We start from the raw sequence: 15107 nt of genomic DNA, 5'->3' as shown, positions 1-15107 counted from the left end.
CCACATTTTTCCATGATTAAAAAGAAACACCGCTATATATATCTATATATTAGTGGTGTTTCATTTAAATCATGGAAAATGTGGATTTGGGGTTACTTTTTTTAAACTGAAAATTGGGGATTATTTTTAAATTGGAGAAAACCAGGATCTCTGCTGACCTGCTTAGGTACTTAGCCCCACCAACATGACAGCAGTTCTGAGCATGCACAGAAGCAGGACTTCAGGTGACCGGAGAAGTTTCTTAGCAGAAATTTAGGGCGTCTCTCCATATGTTCAGCATTAACCATACTTGGCAGAGGCCCCTCGCAACGTGGTGGGCTGCCTCTCAAATTGGAAGCAATGCCCACCTTGTGCCACAGACTGGCTATAACGTGGAGCCTGATCAGTACCGTAGCAAGGAGGGGGTGAGCGGAGCAACTGTCCCAGGCGCTGAAACAAAGGGGAACGAACAGGTGCTGTCCAGCTGGAGTGGAGCGTAGGATGGAGCCGCAAGAAGCTCGTTTTGGGGGAGGGGAGGAATGGGAAGGGCAGCTCCCGCTGCTGCACGCACTCCCAGACAAGCATGGGGAGGGGAAGGTGCCTCCAGATCTGTGCATGGGGCAAGGGCAGGCTGCCACTGCAGGCTTGCACCAGGTGCCAAACTTCCTTGCTACGGTACTGAGCCTGATTAGCTGGCATCGTCACTCAGTGGTGTTAATTAGCCCAGCTGGAGCACAAAATGGCTGCACCTACGTTGTTCTAGTTGGGAAGCAGGGCACACAAGTGCTGCAAGCTCACTTCGTACAACTAGTCTTGGGTGACTAAGGGCTCATGAGATTCTGTGGATCATGAGATGAGACTTCAGCAGAGTGTAGGTTCTGCTTTGGGTACCAAAATACCCCTGTGGACCTGGGCCTGAATGCTTCAACCTGGATGTCTACAGTCTCGTCCTGCAACTAGACTGGAGGACAGTACGCTCACAGGGACTGGCTGCTGTGCACTGTGCAAAGACTTCAAGCTACATGTGCATTCCTTTGAGCTCGAGTTAGCTGTGTTCAGTCTACCATCAGGAGCAACTTAGAGCAGCCTATTTTTATACCAGCTACCCAGGGCTTGCAGAAGCCAGTGCAGCAGCTGGGAGCAGACACAGGGCAGGGAATCCCCACCGCTTGCTTCTCTCTCAGCCACAGCTTGGCAATGTTAACAGAAAGCTCTGGAGTAGTGTCGTAGTTCTTCTGGCTTTGAGCCACTGGAGGTTTCACTCTGGGGTCATCCCTTTAGACTAGTCATGCCATGGGTGCCACTCCAGGGCAATGTTTTATCTGCAGGTTGCATCATTGTAACTCTCACTTTCCCTACCAAATTTGTGCAGGGTCTCTGAGCTGAATTCTCCTTTTGTGCCTGATCACTGACTGATAACGCCTCTTGCTGCAGGCTTCCTCTGCATGAGCTTCCTCATGCCAGACACTTAGCTTTCATGCAAGGTTGATTCATTGTTTCCCCACTGCTCAGTCTTGTCAAATTGCATGACATCTGTATTTAGAAAACAGCACTTTTAATGTAAATTTCGTCATTTTAAAGAGAGCTTTTCGTGTTAAAAGTGTTCGTGAGATTTTTTTTCCTTGTAGTTACTAGGGAAAGAGGAATGAAAAAGTCTAGCCATCAAAAAGGCAAATGATTAGCTCTGAGTAACACAGTGGTTCTCAACCTTTTAACACTCAAGGCATCACTTGTTAGACTCCTGTGGAAAATGCCAGCTTATGCTTTCTATTCATTTTTTGACTACAGAAAAATAATAGAGCAATTATGTTATAAAAAATTCAGAAGTGACCACAACAGGTCAGAAAGTGTTGTATCCACTGATTTCAAATAGGAATTCATAGTGTTAATCTTGTGAATGATGCTTGCACACCAAACAGCGTTGACCTTGTGTGGCAGCCTTGAAAAAGGATCTTAAGGCATCCCAACGTGTCATGTCACCTGGTTGAGAATCACTGGTATAAAGGAATCGGAGAGGATTGTGCAGAACCAAAGATGTGGCATGTGATTACACCGAGCAGGGCAGGCAGGCGCCATCGTGGAGCAGTTAGTACTCCATAAAAATACTTTGTTTACTTGGATGGTTTAGTTTTGCTCTCCGTTTCTCTGCCTGTAAAGATATGTGGTTACATGATATGATTTGTGCAGCTGCAGTGGTATCCCTGAGTCGCTAATGCTTCTAGCAAATTGAACATGAAAAATTCAAACCAGGAACAAAGTCAAATGGTTTCTGGATAAAACCAGCTGAAAAGAAGAAATGCTTCTGGCTGATGAGCTTCAAAATTGCTTTCTGCCTGAACCCTGCCACAGGGTGCCTGCACAACCTTCTTAAGCAAAATGTAAAGGAAGTCCTTTCTCTGCCTCTCTTCTTGGAACCAGAGGCTTCTGGAGCGTCTGTGCCACTCCCTCCTTCGCTGCAGACCAATTGCAATGTTAGGGAACAGTCCCTGTGTATTTGGCTCCATTCATTCCCAATAGCTGCTTGTTTTACTGTGGAGCTGGCAGCAAATCTGCCCTGGGAGCAATAGGTCTGGGGATTAGTCTTCTAGCCAAACCCTAAAGTGCTTTTAAACTGAAGAACTTCAGTTTGAGGAGGTGGGGAGACTGGATTGTACCATTCTGGGTGATGGAATAAGACAGAGAGAGAGAGAGGAGACAGGAATATGAGGGTCAATGTAAGTACTAACTAGATTATTTTATGCTTTTTTATTTGTTGGGGCTGTCATGAAGAATTTTTGTAACTGATAAATATCTTTTTTTTTTTTTTTTTTAAGCTTTACCCTACTTCTATTCACCAGTTGCTAATACATCATGTGTAACATAATCTTAATTCCTCAAATTTAAAAGAATGCTACTATGCTTGAAGAAGGGGAGCACTCTTTCTGAAGAAGAGTGAGCTTTTGTGTTCTGTAAGTAAGGAGCTAGACCATCACCTGTTCTATACCAAGTAATGTTTAATGAGGGTGACTGAGTATTAAGTGTCAGACTGGGCATTTGCCATCTTCATTACAGTGTGATGATTTTTTTTTTAGTATGCCAAGTGATCAAGCCTCATCTTTATTTTATATCTCATCCAAAAGAGGAATCATCCAAGCACAGTTTTGCTACATATTACAAAAAGAAGCACGTCTGACTTGTGCCAACAAAATCCTCTTATTCTGTTGGTGTACAAATGTCAGGTAATGTGAACAAGAGTTACGTGAGTGCACAGAGGATTCTGTATTTTAGAGCAATTATTGAACATAGCCTGTAATACTCTTCTGAACTGAAGTTTACTCTGGCTAAACTGAAAAACAGCAAATGGTTGATAACATGGGGGGGGGGGGGGGGTTCTTCAGAAAAGTTTTGTATTCTCTCAGATTACAGGGGAAGATAACAGCTGCATACCAGAGTGATCAAATATACATCCTGTTTGTGATTATTTTGGTCTAGATTTTCAGAACTGGGAACACTCAGCAGCACAAGAAGTGGCCAGTTTGAAGTGTGGGTTGTAATTTTCCCATGTATTTATCAAACCTGCCAGTTTTATGTTCCCCAATCAGTTGTGTGTCTGGAAATGTGAACCAGGGCTCTTAGTAGTAAACATTCTCTACCCTGGTTCCTTTCATCAGATTATCTTGAAACTCCTGACAAATATTTGACAAGGGGGAACAGTAAAATGAAATGCCTTGCTCAAGGTTCAGGTATGCCGGCATGGTGCCATTCCTCGTCTTTAAGAACATGCACGCTGGAAAATGTGTTCTTTTATTAACCAAATGATACCGGGTGTTTATGACCTTCTCCCTGTAGCCTTCCAGCATTGGTTTTCTTTATGCAGACAGATGGAAAATGCATGCATTGGAAAACTTTTATGACTGTCTTTCAGTCTAGAACATAAAGCTGACAAATGACAAGTGTAATTTAGGTGGCGATGACACGTATTTAGTAATATGAGTGAGGAGCAGATCCGGGGGTTTGCAGTGAGACAGTTGCTTCCCCCCACTTCAACAGCGAAGGTCACCTGTTACTCCCCAGCCAGAAGCAGCAGCACTGGATGTTCGGCTTGGCAGCAGTGGCTTCCTGTCCCTTCCCCCCAGACTTCCCCCACCAGCCTGGGGGACTGCAGCTGCTGGGAGCAGCTTGGCTGGACCAGGGAAGGCTACAGGGGTGGGTGGGTCCCCTCTCAGCCCCTGCTCCTAGCCAGTGGGAGACACCTGGGCAGAACAGGCAGGGAACAAGTGCTGGAAGGGGAGACCTGCACACTGCTACCACTTTCCCTAGCTGAGCCCAGCGCTCTGTGCTGTTACACGCTGCAGCTCCCGGCTGGAGTGAGAGGCTAATGGCCCCGAGGCTTCCCTTGTGCCTGGATCAGCTGGGGACAGCAGCAGTGGTAGGGGGTTGCCCCTTGATAGGCTGAGAGAGAACTCCTGCTGGAGAGAGGGGCATGGGAGATAAGGGGTAGTACCCAGACCAGGGTGAGTGAGGGATGAAGTGGGGAGTCATACCTGCTTCAAGGACTCAAAAAAAGCCCCATGGGACGGGTGCAGTGGTGCTATTTGCCTAGGGCGTGGGGGTTTCAGTCACAACCTCCATACCCATTTTTTGACGTTCTAGATTTGCCCATGCCAACAGCCTCACCATGTGGACATTGCTTCCTACATGTGGAAGGGAGTATAGTTGAGGGAGTCAGGTTCTTCAGAAATGCTGCTGGTTTTTCCATGGAAGTGTGTATGTTCATCAGCATGATTTTTTTGCAGAAAGTGTCTGCTTTCCAAAACACTTATAACCTTCTGCAGGACTCCAAAATCTTGGGGGAGGGGTAGATGAAAAATCAGAATTTTTTTTTTTTACTGAGTCTTTTTACTGAATTTTGCCTTGGGGATAAAACCAGCTCTATCATCATAGAGAGCAGTTGGGTAGCTAAGAGATCTGGCTTTTAGTCCTGTCTATGGAAGTTGCTTGCTGTGACTCAGAACAGCTCCTCTTTCCCCATTATAACGTGACTTTCAGCAACATTTGTGCTGTTTATATTTTATCTAGTTCTCCTGATCTTGTGTCATGGTGTCAGGTCACCATTATATCATTATGAAAGAGAAAATATAGGAACAATTTGTTATGATCCATGTGGCGTCACTTGAAAATTATTTTCCTGGAAAATCATGAGGGCATTGAAGAAGTGGACAGAATTGAGGCCCCTGACCATCCCCAATTTCTTTGTAATAGCTGGAGTTTTAAAAGAGATTGTGCCTAGGACTGGAGAGGATAGTTTGCTCAAGGGAAAATGGCAAAAACAATCTCTTGTATGAAGAGATTTCCAGCTTTCTAATTCTTATTGCTGCCTCCAGTTGGGTCTTATGAGCTTCCAGAATGTCCACAGCTGGGTAGAAATATGGGGGATACCCAGGAAACATCTCTCTGCTCCAACGAGCCTCTGGTCAACCCCTGTCCTGCCTATTTCAGCCATAGGTGCCTAAAGTCCATCAGATACTCTCTCTCTGTCTTTACTAGAGTATCAGAAGCACCTGTCCTCAGTATAGCCAACAAATCTGGAGTTTGTAGGTTAAGACCATTTGAAGACTGAACATGCCAAAAAAAAACCCCATCCTTTTTTTTTTAAACAGCTGCAGAGAATTTTTTTCTAAACAGAATTTGAAAACCTATTTGAAGGGGTTTTTTGTTGCTGTTGTTGTTCACTTCCCGGGAGAATTCGGAGGCTGGATGTGAAATGCTGAAGGACTGAAATCTTGGCCCTACTGAAGTCAGTGGGGATTTTGACTCCAGTGAAGACAGATTTTAACTCAACATGGGACTTTTTTGGCTAGAAAAAAATGGAGGAGGGGGTTGGAAAAATTGATTTTAGGAAAATAAGTTCAAGCCTAACTATGAGAGCTATCCACACTCTGCAATCATGAGAGAACAGGATTCTCTGGATAATGTTGCCTCCAAAAAAGTTACACATACAGATGGAAAGCCAAATTTTCCAGCTTGGTTGGACCCTCTTTTTGTCAAATACTGAGTTTACCAGGCTGGGTTTGGTTCTATGAATTTAAAACTTGAGGGGAGACAGCTCTTCACATAAAAAATAAAAACTGAGCGTTTGTCACCATTCCTGGTTATCCAACACTTATTGATACCCAGTCCTTAAACAATTTCTATATACAAAACCCAGGGGATGACAGCAGTTTTCCTTCTGTTGTGCAAACAGAATAGTTAAAATGTAGGGCTCTTAAATCACTTGTAAGGAACTCTCTAACCCCTGAAAATGAACCCATGGACAGGAAGAAGGAACCCATAGAAGGAAGTTGTGTGCATTTAGGGAAAATTCAGACACGTTGAAGGATTTTCTTCTACTTTGCATTTTTAAAAGGTACTAACTACTGCCGGTTTACAGTTAACTTAATTTGCCAAGCTAATTGATGTAATCTACACTACTGTTTAAAAAAGGAATCTTAATTTTAAAAGGGCCTGGGAATTATTCCACACTTAGAAGACAGTGCAAGGATGTTTATTTGTTCAGCTTTGTTCAGAGGTGAATAGATTAACTGGAAATGGTTATGTAAACATGTCGAAGGGTGTCACTGATGCATCAGTGTAATTGTTTTGCAAACACAGTCCCTGGCTTTAGTTGTATCTTCTTCTCAAATATTTGAACTCTGTTTCTCTGCACAAAGGGTTCTTAAAGATTTCCAAAGAGATGCAACATGTGGCTACAGCTTTTAAGAATATTAAGTCTGAATCCACTAACGAAACTCCTCTGCATAAAGAAATTTGCATTTAGATTTTTTTAATGGCGTTTTAAAAGATGAAAACTAAAACTAAAGCTGGGTTTCCTTAGAAAAGAAGATCCCATGAGGTGCCTAACTTCTTTGTGGATACCATTAAATGATAAGCAATACTAAGGTATTCAGGTTGTAGCCATGTTGGTCTAGAGAGGAAAAAGCAATCAGCACTGTGGCAAAGGTGGTATCTTTCATTAGACCAACTAGATTTTTGCAGTATATATATAATTGCAATTAAAGAATTTTTTTTTTTTGCAAAAATCTAGTTGGTCTAATAAAAGCAAGAATAAGGTTTAATCTATTCACCTCTGAGATACTTCAGGTCTCATTCAATAAAGTGTTCCACATGCTCAGGAAGAATTAGTTTTCTAGAAGGGTCAAGGGTTGAGTTGATCCAATTAGGATGTGAACTAGTGTTGCCAGGGAGCTCAGATTGTTCCTTACTTTGCCACATCATCTCCTTTTATCAGCCTTTTTATCAAGCCAGAATATCTGTATTCCTGCAGACAGGACTACACATCATTTTGGGGAAAAAAACCTACCTTCTCAGAAAAAAGTTGTATATGATAGTCATGTTCCAGGCTTAAAACTCAGTGATAATCTAGCTCAGGTTTAGCTAGCATGAGCTACAATTAGCAAATCATCTGCTCCCATGAAGGTACAGGCTTCTAACAAGCGTTTGTTCTTCTTAAGCATTTAATTTTATTTTTATATGGCACCAATAGAGTTGATGGAGAAATGTTGCTATACTGCAACTGTTTGGAAGATGCAACTTTTTAAGAAGCAATAAAAAGACAGGCAAAACTACTATGATCTTATCTGTTCTGCTTTAGTATTTACAGTGGGGTGATTATCACAAGCGTACATGAAAAAGAAGTCTAGAGATCATATGAAAATATTTTAAAAGCCATGTCCAGTTTGCCTAGTTGGCATTTTTGTGGATGATAAAATTAGACAAGCAACTTCCGTTCCTCTGGTACCAAAGGAAAAATAAAGTTCCCTTTGGCCTCAGAGCAGAGCTTCCTTTGGTCCCACCACTCCAAGGAGGTCTCTGTGGTCCTGAGAATGACTAGCTAATAAACATAAACACAAGCTACAGAGACACTTCTGCTCAGATAACGGAAAGGGCCTGTGATTATGAGTCTTTACAAGCATCCTTGCCTTTACATATATTCTAGGGCCTGATGTTGAAAAAGGTCCTCAAATTTGGTGCTGCCAATTTTGTATTGCAAATAACTGGTGCAAATAACTGTGGCTGCAATTGACACTTCATTACCCACCATCCTGATTGCAGTGGCAGATCAAGTGCTCAAAACTCTTAGGCTAGGGGCAGAAATTACACATAAATTGGTATAAGTGATTGGAAACCAGTTCAAATCTGTAATACAACAGGCATTTAGTACACATGAACTGCTTTCAAAATGGATGAAATTGGTTGAAGATAAACCTGGATGGATGTAGTATCAAAACAGCTCAACAGATACTATTAATATTTATAGTGCAATTATACCTGGATTTAGGTTAAATCCATGTATTGAATTTGTCCCAGATTCCCTCCAGATTCAAGTTGAGTCACATTCCCCCAGCATCCCAGGATGCTTTGCATCCCTCCATACACCCTGCCTTGCAGGGTGGATGGGATAGCCTTGGCCTAAGCTGTCTGCTCCAGCTGATTAAGGAGGTATGCTATAGCTTCCCTCAGCTTCTGGCCTGGGCTACTGCAGGCATGTGGCTGCATTTCTAGAATCAATGGTGAATGTCTGTTCACTTGCTTATCAGTTCAATCTATGCAGCTTAGTCTAACCTGTGAAGATTGAATCAATTCAGCCTCAGGCTTTTGTGCTGTCTGCCCTGATGTCATGGAAAACAGCTAGTTGTTTGTACCCACAAAGTTACCCACACATTTCCTGGTATCAAGCTAAGCAATATGACTAGTCAGTGTTTACACAGAACATTATTTTTTATAATCTAAACTGGAATGGCTTCACCAACCTGTGGCTGACTGGCAATTCGCTGTTTCCCAAAAGGAGCTTAAATCTGAGGTGGGAGGGTGTAAATGTAAAATTCTTTGTTGTGAAAAGGCCAGTGAGTGGAGCCTGGGAAACACGTGGGACATGTGCATCAATCTGTCAGTGACTCAGTTTCATTGCACCTCACTTTGCTTATTGGAAAATTAATATTATTTAAATTAGTGAGGCTATTAAAGGTATGTCTACACTGCATTCACTGTTACAACTTCAATGCAGCATAGTTACATCCAACCTCCCTTTAAGTAGTTCAGGTACCTGGCTGAGGTGGCACAAAGTTTAGTGTTGTCTGGGAGTGTCTACACAAGATGCTAAATGTGCAGTAGACTAATTCTACTGTGCATTAGCACGGCAAGCAAAAACCATGTTAATGCACAATAAAATTAGTCTACTGCGTATTAGCGTCACAAAAAAATGTGTGATGGTGCTACTGCACAGTAGCACCTATTACAGTGCAGTAACTAAGTACCAGTTATTACAGATACTAAACTTAATGCACCCATAATTATGGTGCGTTAATGAATGTGTAGACGCACCCGCTGGGTAACTTCTCAGGTTGTTAACCCAAACTGAGCTCCAACTACTGCAGCTAGCTTGCTATCAATAACTTTCCTCTAGCTGAATCAATGTTATCTCAGGCATGTATATTCTAAGTCAGGCCATGGCCTTGGCCTGCCTAGCATGGCTGCTCATCCCAGCCTGCTCCTTCCTCACAGAGCACGGGGAGGACACAGGAGGCCAGAACCCTCAATATAGGTCTAGCCACACACCCACTTCCTGCTCCTGGAGTAGCTGGACAAGGTTAGCTAACCATTCACCCCTTCCACTATCAACTCCTGACTTAGGAGAGGAAGTGGCTTAACTTTGTACCTAGGCTTCTGCACCCTTGGCTTGTGCTGCTACTGCCTCTGATAGATTCTTTGAATAGTGGATCTAGCTCGCCCGTGGACCCCAAATTTGGTCTGACCCTTTGCATACCTGACCCAACTTTGATTTGATCCGAATACCTGACCTGGCTGGCCTCCTGACCTTGCACTTTGCCTGACCCTCTGGATCTCTGACAGGTTTCCCCAAACATCTCCTAGCTTCCTGGCATCCCTACATCTGGACATGGCATACTCCCCTCGAATCTTGGCTGCTTCTCCCAGCCCTGAGGCAATCCCCCAACCTGGCCACCCACAGCCCGGCATGTCCCTACGCCGCAGTCACAGCAATGGCATAGGCTAGAGATTCCCAAACTTTTATCAAGGGCCTCCTTCCAGGTTTACCACCTGCCAGCATACCCCTACCAGCATACATTTTATATTTTAACCCTTTAAATACCAGTTATTAATTGTAATGAAAATTAAATCCACCATTACACAATTTCTTTCACTTACCCTTTCCCACCCCAGCCCAAGATGCCTTGCATACCCCCAGGGGAGTGTGTACCACAGTTTGGGAACCCCTGGTATAGACAAACCCTTCATTTTTTTAACACTAAGAAATTATTTTCAAAGTGTGCACTGATTATACAGTTGCACACTTGGTTCCTGGTCCCGATCTGAGGCTCCCAGGTATAATTGAAATATAAATATTAATATTATCTGTTGAGCAGTTTTGGTGCTACATAAGTGCATAGTGTTATTCTTACTCACTACCCAAATGTTAGGCTGTCTAACCACAACCTGAAAGGAAACGAGAAGAAAAAAGTTACTATATTTATAGTATTAACAGATAGGAAGGGAGAACATAAGGCATGGAACAACAAGAAAACAGCACAGTGCAAAAAGCTTTATCATTTATAACCAGTGTTGGTGTTAAGTGGTTAAGACTGCAACAGTATTTTAGCAGCTATATTTTTGCATTTGCAATACTCTACCCCTGATAGCACATACAACTGCTGTAGCTGTTATAATTTATTTTACCATAAAGCAATACCACTTCAGACTTACAATTGACTTACAATTACTGCATAGTCATTTTGTATGTGCAATTTAGTATGTGCAAGTATCTAGTGTGTTCTGTGTCCTGGGTGTTTCTTCCTACTGCTCAAATCTCTTCAGATATGAGTGCCAATGCAAATAAGTATACAATCCTCATGAATAACCTTAGACCGGTTTCCCAGCTCATTTTAATATATGATAAACCAGTACCAACCATATGATATCATGCAATGGAAGAGCAGGCAACAAAATCTGTGAACACAGAATTTATCATACTTATCTATATGGATCTCTCTCTAGACTGGAATTGTATTTCCAGCCATGGCCAATACCCTGATGCTCCAAAAACAGGCATATGAAGTTCTGTAATCCTCCTGGACAGATGTGGAATGCTGAATAAAGGGACAGATGGTAGTAAGAATAGTCTCCTGATTCCTGTGTCACTGACCACATGCCTGGAAGCATGGGGTTTAATTTGGCATTACCCAAGGTGGCATAGTCTAGGCCTATCTAAATCTAAAAATGAAATTTTCAAGCCATCAAGATGAGTCAACTAAACAAGAACTACTCAGGGACCTGGATCAATGTACTTATTCTGCCTTGCCAAATGGAACGATTTCTGGCCTTCCACCTGCATTCATCGAAGTTGAGATTTTTATGAATATCAGTCGGTATACAAGGACAACAGATTTGTAACACACAGTGGGGCAGAGAGCTCAAATTCCAAGTGCCTCCAGCAAGGGGCCCCGAATTTACCTAAAACCCATTTGGCATGGGTCTGAAGCATTCCAAATTAGAGGCCACTTTTGCAAATTTGGACCAATACAACTTACTGTGAATTTGTCTCGCACTCTGAGCTTCTTGGCCCATGGGTGTTTGTATAGGTGTTATGTACAAAGCCAATGGAATGCATGCCTGTGCATCAAACAGAATTCACTCCTACATTTAAGAGCACAAGACCTCACCTGTGCTAAGCTTCAAATTCAATTTGGTGTGCTCTTGAATATTGCTGGACTTTGATGATGATCTGCCAGAAGTGCTGTTTGCTGATCCAGCTCCAAGAGAATTTTCCTGTAACACTTTTTGCTATAGAATGACCTTAAAATGCAGGAATAAACCCTGTACTGATTACACTGAGACAGTGGGATTGTCTTCCCTATTCATTTGCAGCAGAAGCAGACCTGGCTACCCCTAGAAAAGGAGATTAGGAAATACTTGGAATACTTTCCCCCAGGAATGCTTGCTGCAATGTTTGGATGTCACTGAAGCATGGCTAATGTGCAGGGTACCTTATGCTTTTATCTATCTTGGGCCAAAGCCTACAGTCCTCATTTGCATAAAGTCCCATTGAAATACATGGACCAAGTTTAGACTCGAGTCCAGCTCTTTTGAAATCACTGAAATCTCCAAGTCCTCAAGTATTCGCTGGGTAGGGAGGGGGTGGGAGTGTGTAACAACCACTGAAGCAGGCCTAATAGTCTTCACATGATTTTCTCTTACAAAAGAATTCTCCGGGAATATGTTGCTATCCAAATGTCTTATACAATCATAACTTCAAACAAATTCTGCTCTCTTTTTCATGGCTGTCACTAGGAAGGATATTTCCATGGTTAAGGCTCGGCACTGGGACAACGTTCATCTGGCTTCACTTCCTGCCTCTTGCTACAGATTTCCTGAGTGACCTTGGATAAGTCACTTAATCTCTCTGTTGCCTGTCTGCAAAGAGGGATAATAGTTTTCCTTGGGCTTTTCTTTCTATTTAGATTAGAAGCTCTGAGGGATAGATACCGTTACCACACGTTTGTACAGCATGCAATACAAAGCAGGCCCACAATCAGTTGGCATGTAGAGAGACTGGGGGAAGACTACTATTTCTATTGGCACAATTTGGCCTTTCTTTTTTAGAATTGTGACCATGTCTAAGACCCTCACCTCCCAGGGATTGTCCTGTGGGATAAGATACCCCCCACTTAAACACAAGCAGTTCAAGCATTTGGTATTGTCAAAGTTGGATCTGGAACTGATGTTTGGGAAGCCAAAAAAAAAAGCATTTTAGCCAACTATGACGCAAGGTGATGGGACTGTTGCTGTCTGTCTCTGACAGCTGCTGGTGCTGTACATGTGAACAAATCCACATATAATGAAAAGGCTATTGTTCCTGACCATCCCTAGGAAGAAATTTATGCTACCAACAACAGGCCACTTTCATCAGCTCAGCTGACAAATTGATTTTCTTCTCCTAATACTTCAAACCAGCTGTTGTTTTACAGCAAATGCTCTGGATAAAAATACAAAGCATCATATTTCCAGTGCAATCACTCATTATCTCTTTGGAGATTCCTTGCACTGTAGGATAAGAAACTCTTCTTCCTATGTTCAGACTGAAACATACTCAATGGGGAAGTCATCAATCTTATTTTTTAAAGTTGAAAGCAAAACCCATGCACTTGTTTAGAAAATAAGACGTACAGGCTTCTTCTTTTTAGCCCTTTGGCGAATTTTACAGAAATGCCCAAACTGATCAAGGCCACATTTTTTTGGCTGTTTTAATTTTTGGTTTTTTTAACATTAGCAAAATCAGTTAGGTGCTAAATAGTTAAAAATTCTAAAAAATAAAGTGTGTTCAGGTGCAAACCCACTTTCACTGAAAGCTGTAGATTTTTAACTCTCAGAGGAAAAAGCATCCAGCTGTTATGGTGCATATCTGAGACTTGGGGCCTCTGTCTTGTCTTCCATAAAGCCTCTGCTCTATCATGTATTTTGTGTGTGACTCCAAATCAGGTCTTTCCTCAGTTTCTTATCTGTGAAGAAGTAAGAGAAGAGGGCCTTGTGGTTAAGGCCTGCTGTAAGAGACGAGATGTTCCAACACCATGTGTGAGGAGTGTGGTTAAAAGGTGCTAAAGATACTAGATACGCCAGGATATGCTGGTGCTATGCTTTGCTTGGTGATACATTTCCTGTATAACTTCAGGCAAGTTGTATAAGGTATGTCTATACCCCCACAATGCAGCCCCAGAAGAGATGCATTGAAACACACTGCACCTATCATATATGAGCAGTCTCCTGAACCCAAGGCAGCATAATTACTTCAGTGTAGGGCTAGGCAGGCAGTAACAGGTTCTGACTTTCAGCAGCTCTTATTATTGTGCAAAGCAGTGCCATGAGAAGCAGCTGGATGACTTTGGGCTTGAGAGGTATGGCATGCAAGACAGAGATGGATGCTAATCTGGTAGCTCCAAATGACATTCCCACATGATACAAGCAGTGCAATATGCCCTTTGTTTTTTCCTTCTCCAGAATACGTTGGCAAAAGCACTCTATGACAACAAGGCAGAGTGTTCTGATGAACTGGCCTTCCGCAAAGGAGACATCCTGACAGTCCTTGACCAGAACGTCATAGGGAGCGAGGGATGGTGGAAATGTTCTCTACATGGAAGACAGGGCCTGGCACCTGCTAATCGCCTCCAGCTCCTTGCTGGTTTACAGGAAGGCATGCTGTCTCCCTCCAGCCAACATGACTCCCAGGAATTGCCGTCCAATCAGCCAAACATCTACCAGGTTCCAAAAGCTCCCAAGTCTACCTTGTCATCGTCGGTGTACGAACAGATGGATGGTTGGGTAAAGCCATCTTCTACTGTTTTGTCTCTGCCCACTCAAGAAATGTATCAGGTGCCAGCTTCGTCTGCACAATTATTCAGTGAAAAGAGCCACACCTTAACAAATCAGGTAAGAATATAAGCAGGCATTAAGGTGCCAAATGTTTGAAAATACTCAGGAGAGAAAATACTGGTGGCTTTTAATTTTTCAGCAAACTCTTTGGGACCTGAGCACTGCAGCTGAAGTTTCCACAAAGTCACTCGACCAAGTGATGGTTAGGTTAGTTAACTTCAGTAATGTTATCTGAAACATTCCTATAAAATATTCCTATGGTTATCCCCTAACACCCTACTGAAATGCAGCTATCTCTGTGTGATGGTATGAAGCTTTACCATTTAGGACAGGAACAGAAGAATAGCTGCTTTGAATAGAGTATGAAAGTGATGCCCAGTCCTGATAAATACGCACAAAGAATTTCTGAAGTTAGTATAGTTACATCCTCAGTTCTCTCCTTCTGTAGTTTATGCACACAGTCTCCTTCATGTTCATGGGCCCTTGGCATCTGCTTGGACAGTGGTGAAGGTGAGTTGTGATTTGTGTGGAGATACAACTCTTCACATCCCACCTCTCCAGCAAGTTCAGAAAGCATCAAAACACTGCACCTTCAACGACAACTAATCCCCTCTTCATTTTAGGATTCACTTCAAAATTACTCTCCTTGGTTTTTAAGAGAGCTTTCCTCTTTTGCAGAGTGGATCCCTTCTTCCGTTACTTATTCCCTG

At 42.7% G+C, this 15107-nt stretch overlaps 1 protein-coding gene across 2 annotated transcripts in view; it reads left to right on the top strand.

The window, feature by feature from the left end:
- The window catches only part of CASS4 (Cas scaffold protein family member 4), a 29841-nt gene that overhangs the window by 3182 nt on the left and 11552 nt on the right, over positions 1–15107 (top strand). The window contains exons 1-2 of one of the 2 annotated variants that reach the window (XM_019484506.2): positions 1856–2693; positions 14026–14454. In XM_019484506.2, the coding sequence (XP_019340051.2) occupies positions 2682–2693; positions 14026–14454 (441 nt within the window). In that variant the 5' untranslated portion in view covers positions 1856–2681. Of the gene's footprint in view, positions 1–1855; positions 2694–14025; positions 14455–15107 lie in introns of those variants that run through there. The other variant, XM_019484505.2, reaches the window with a different exon arrangement.

Source organism: Alligator mississippiensis, chromosome 9 (assembly GCF_030867095.1).
Source record: "Alligator mississippiensis isolate rAllMis1 chromosome 9, rAllMis1, whole genome shotgun sequence".
NCBI classification, from domain to species: domain Eukaryota; kingdom Metazoa; phylum Chordata; order Crocodylia; family Alligatoridae; genus Alligator; species Alligator mississippiensis.
Note: the sequence above shows the minus strand (reverse complement) of the source record. Positions and strands in the feature narration are given on the sequence as shown.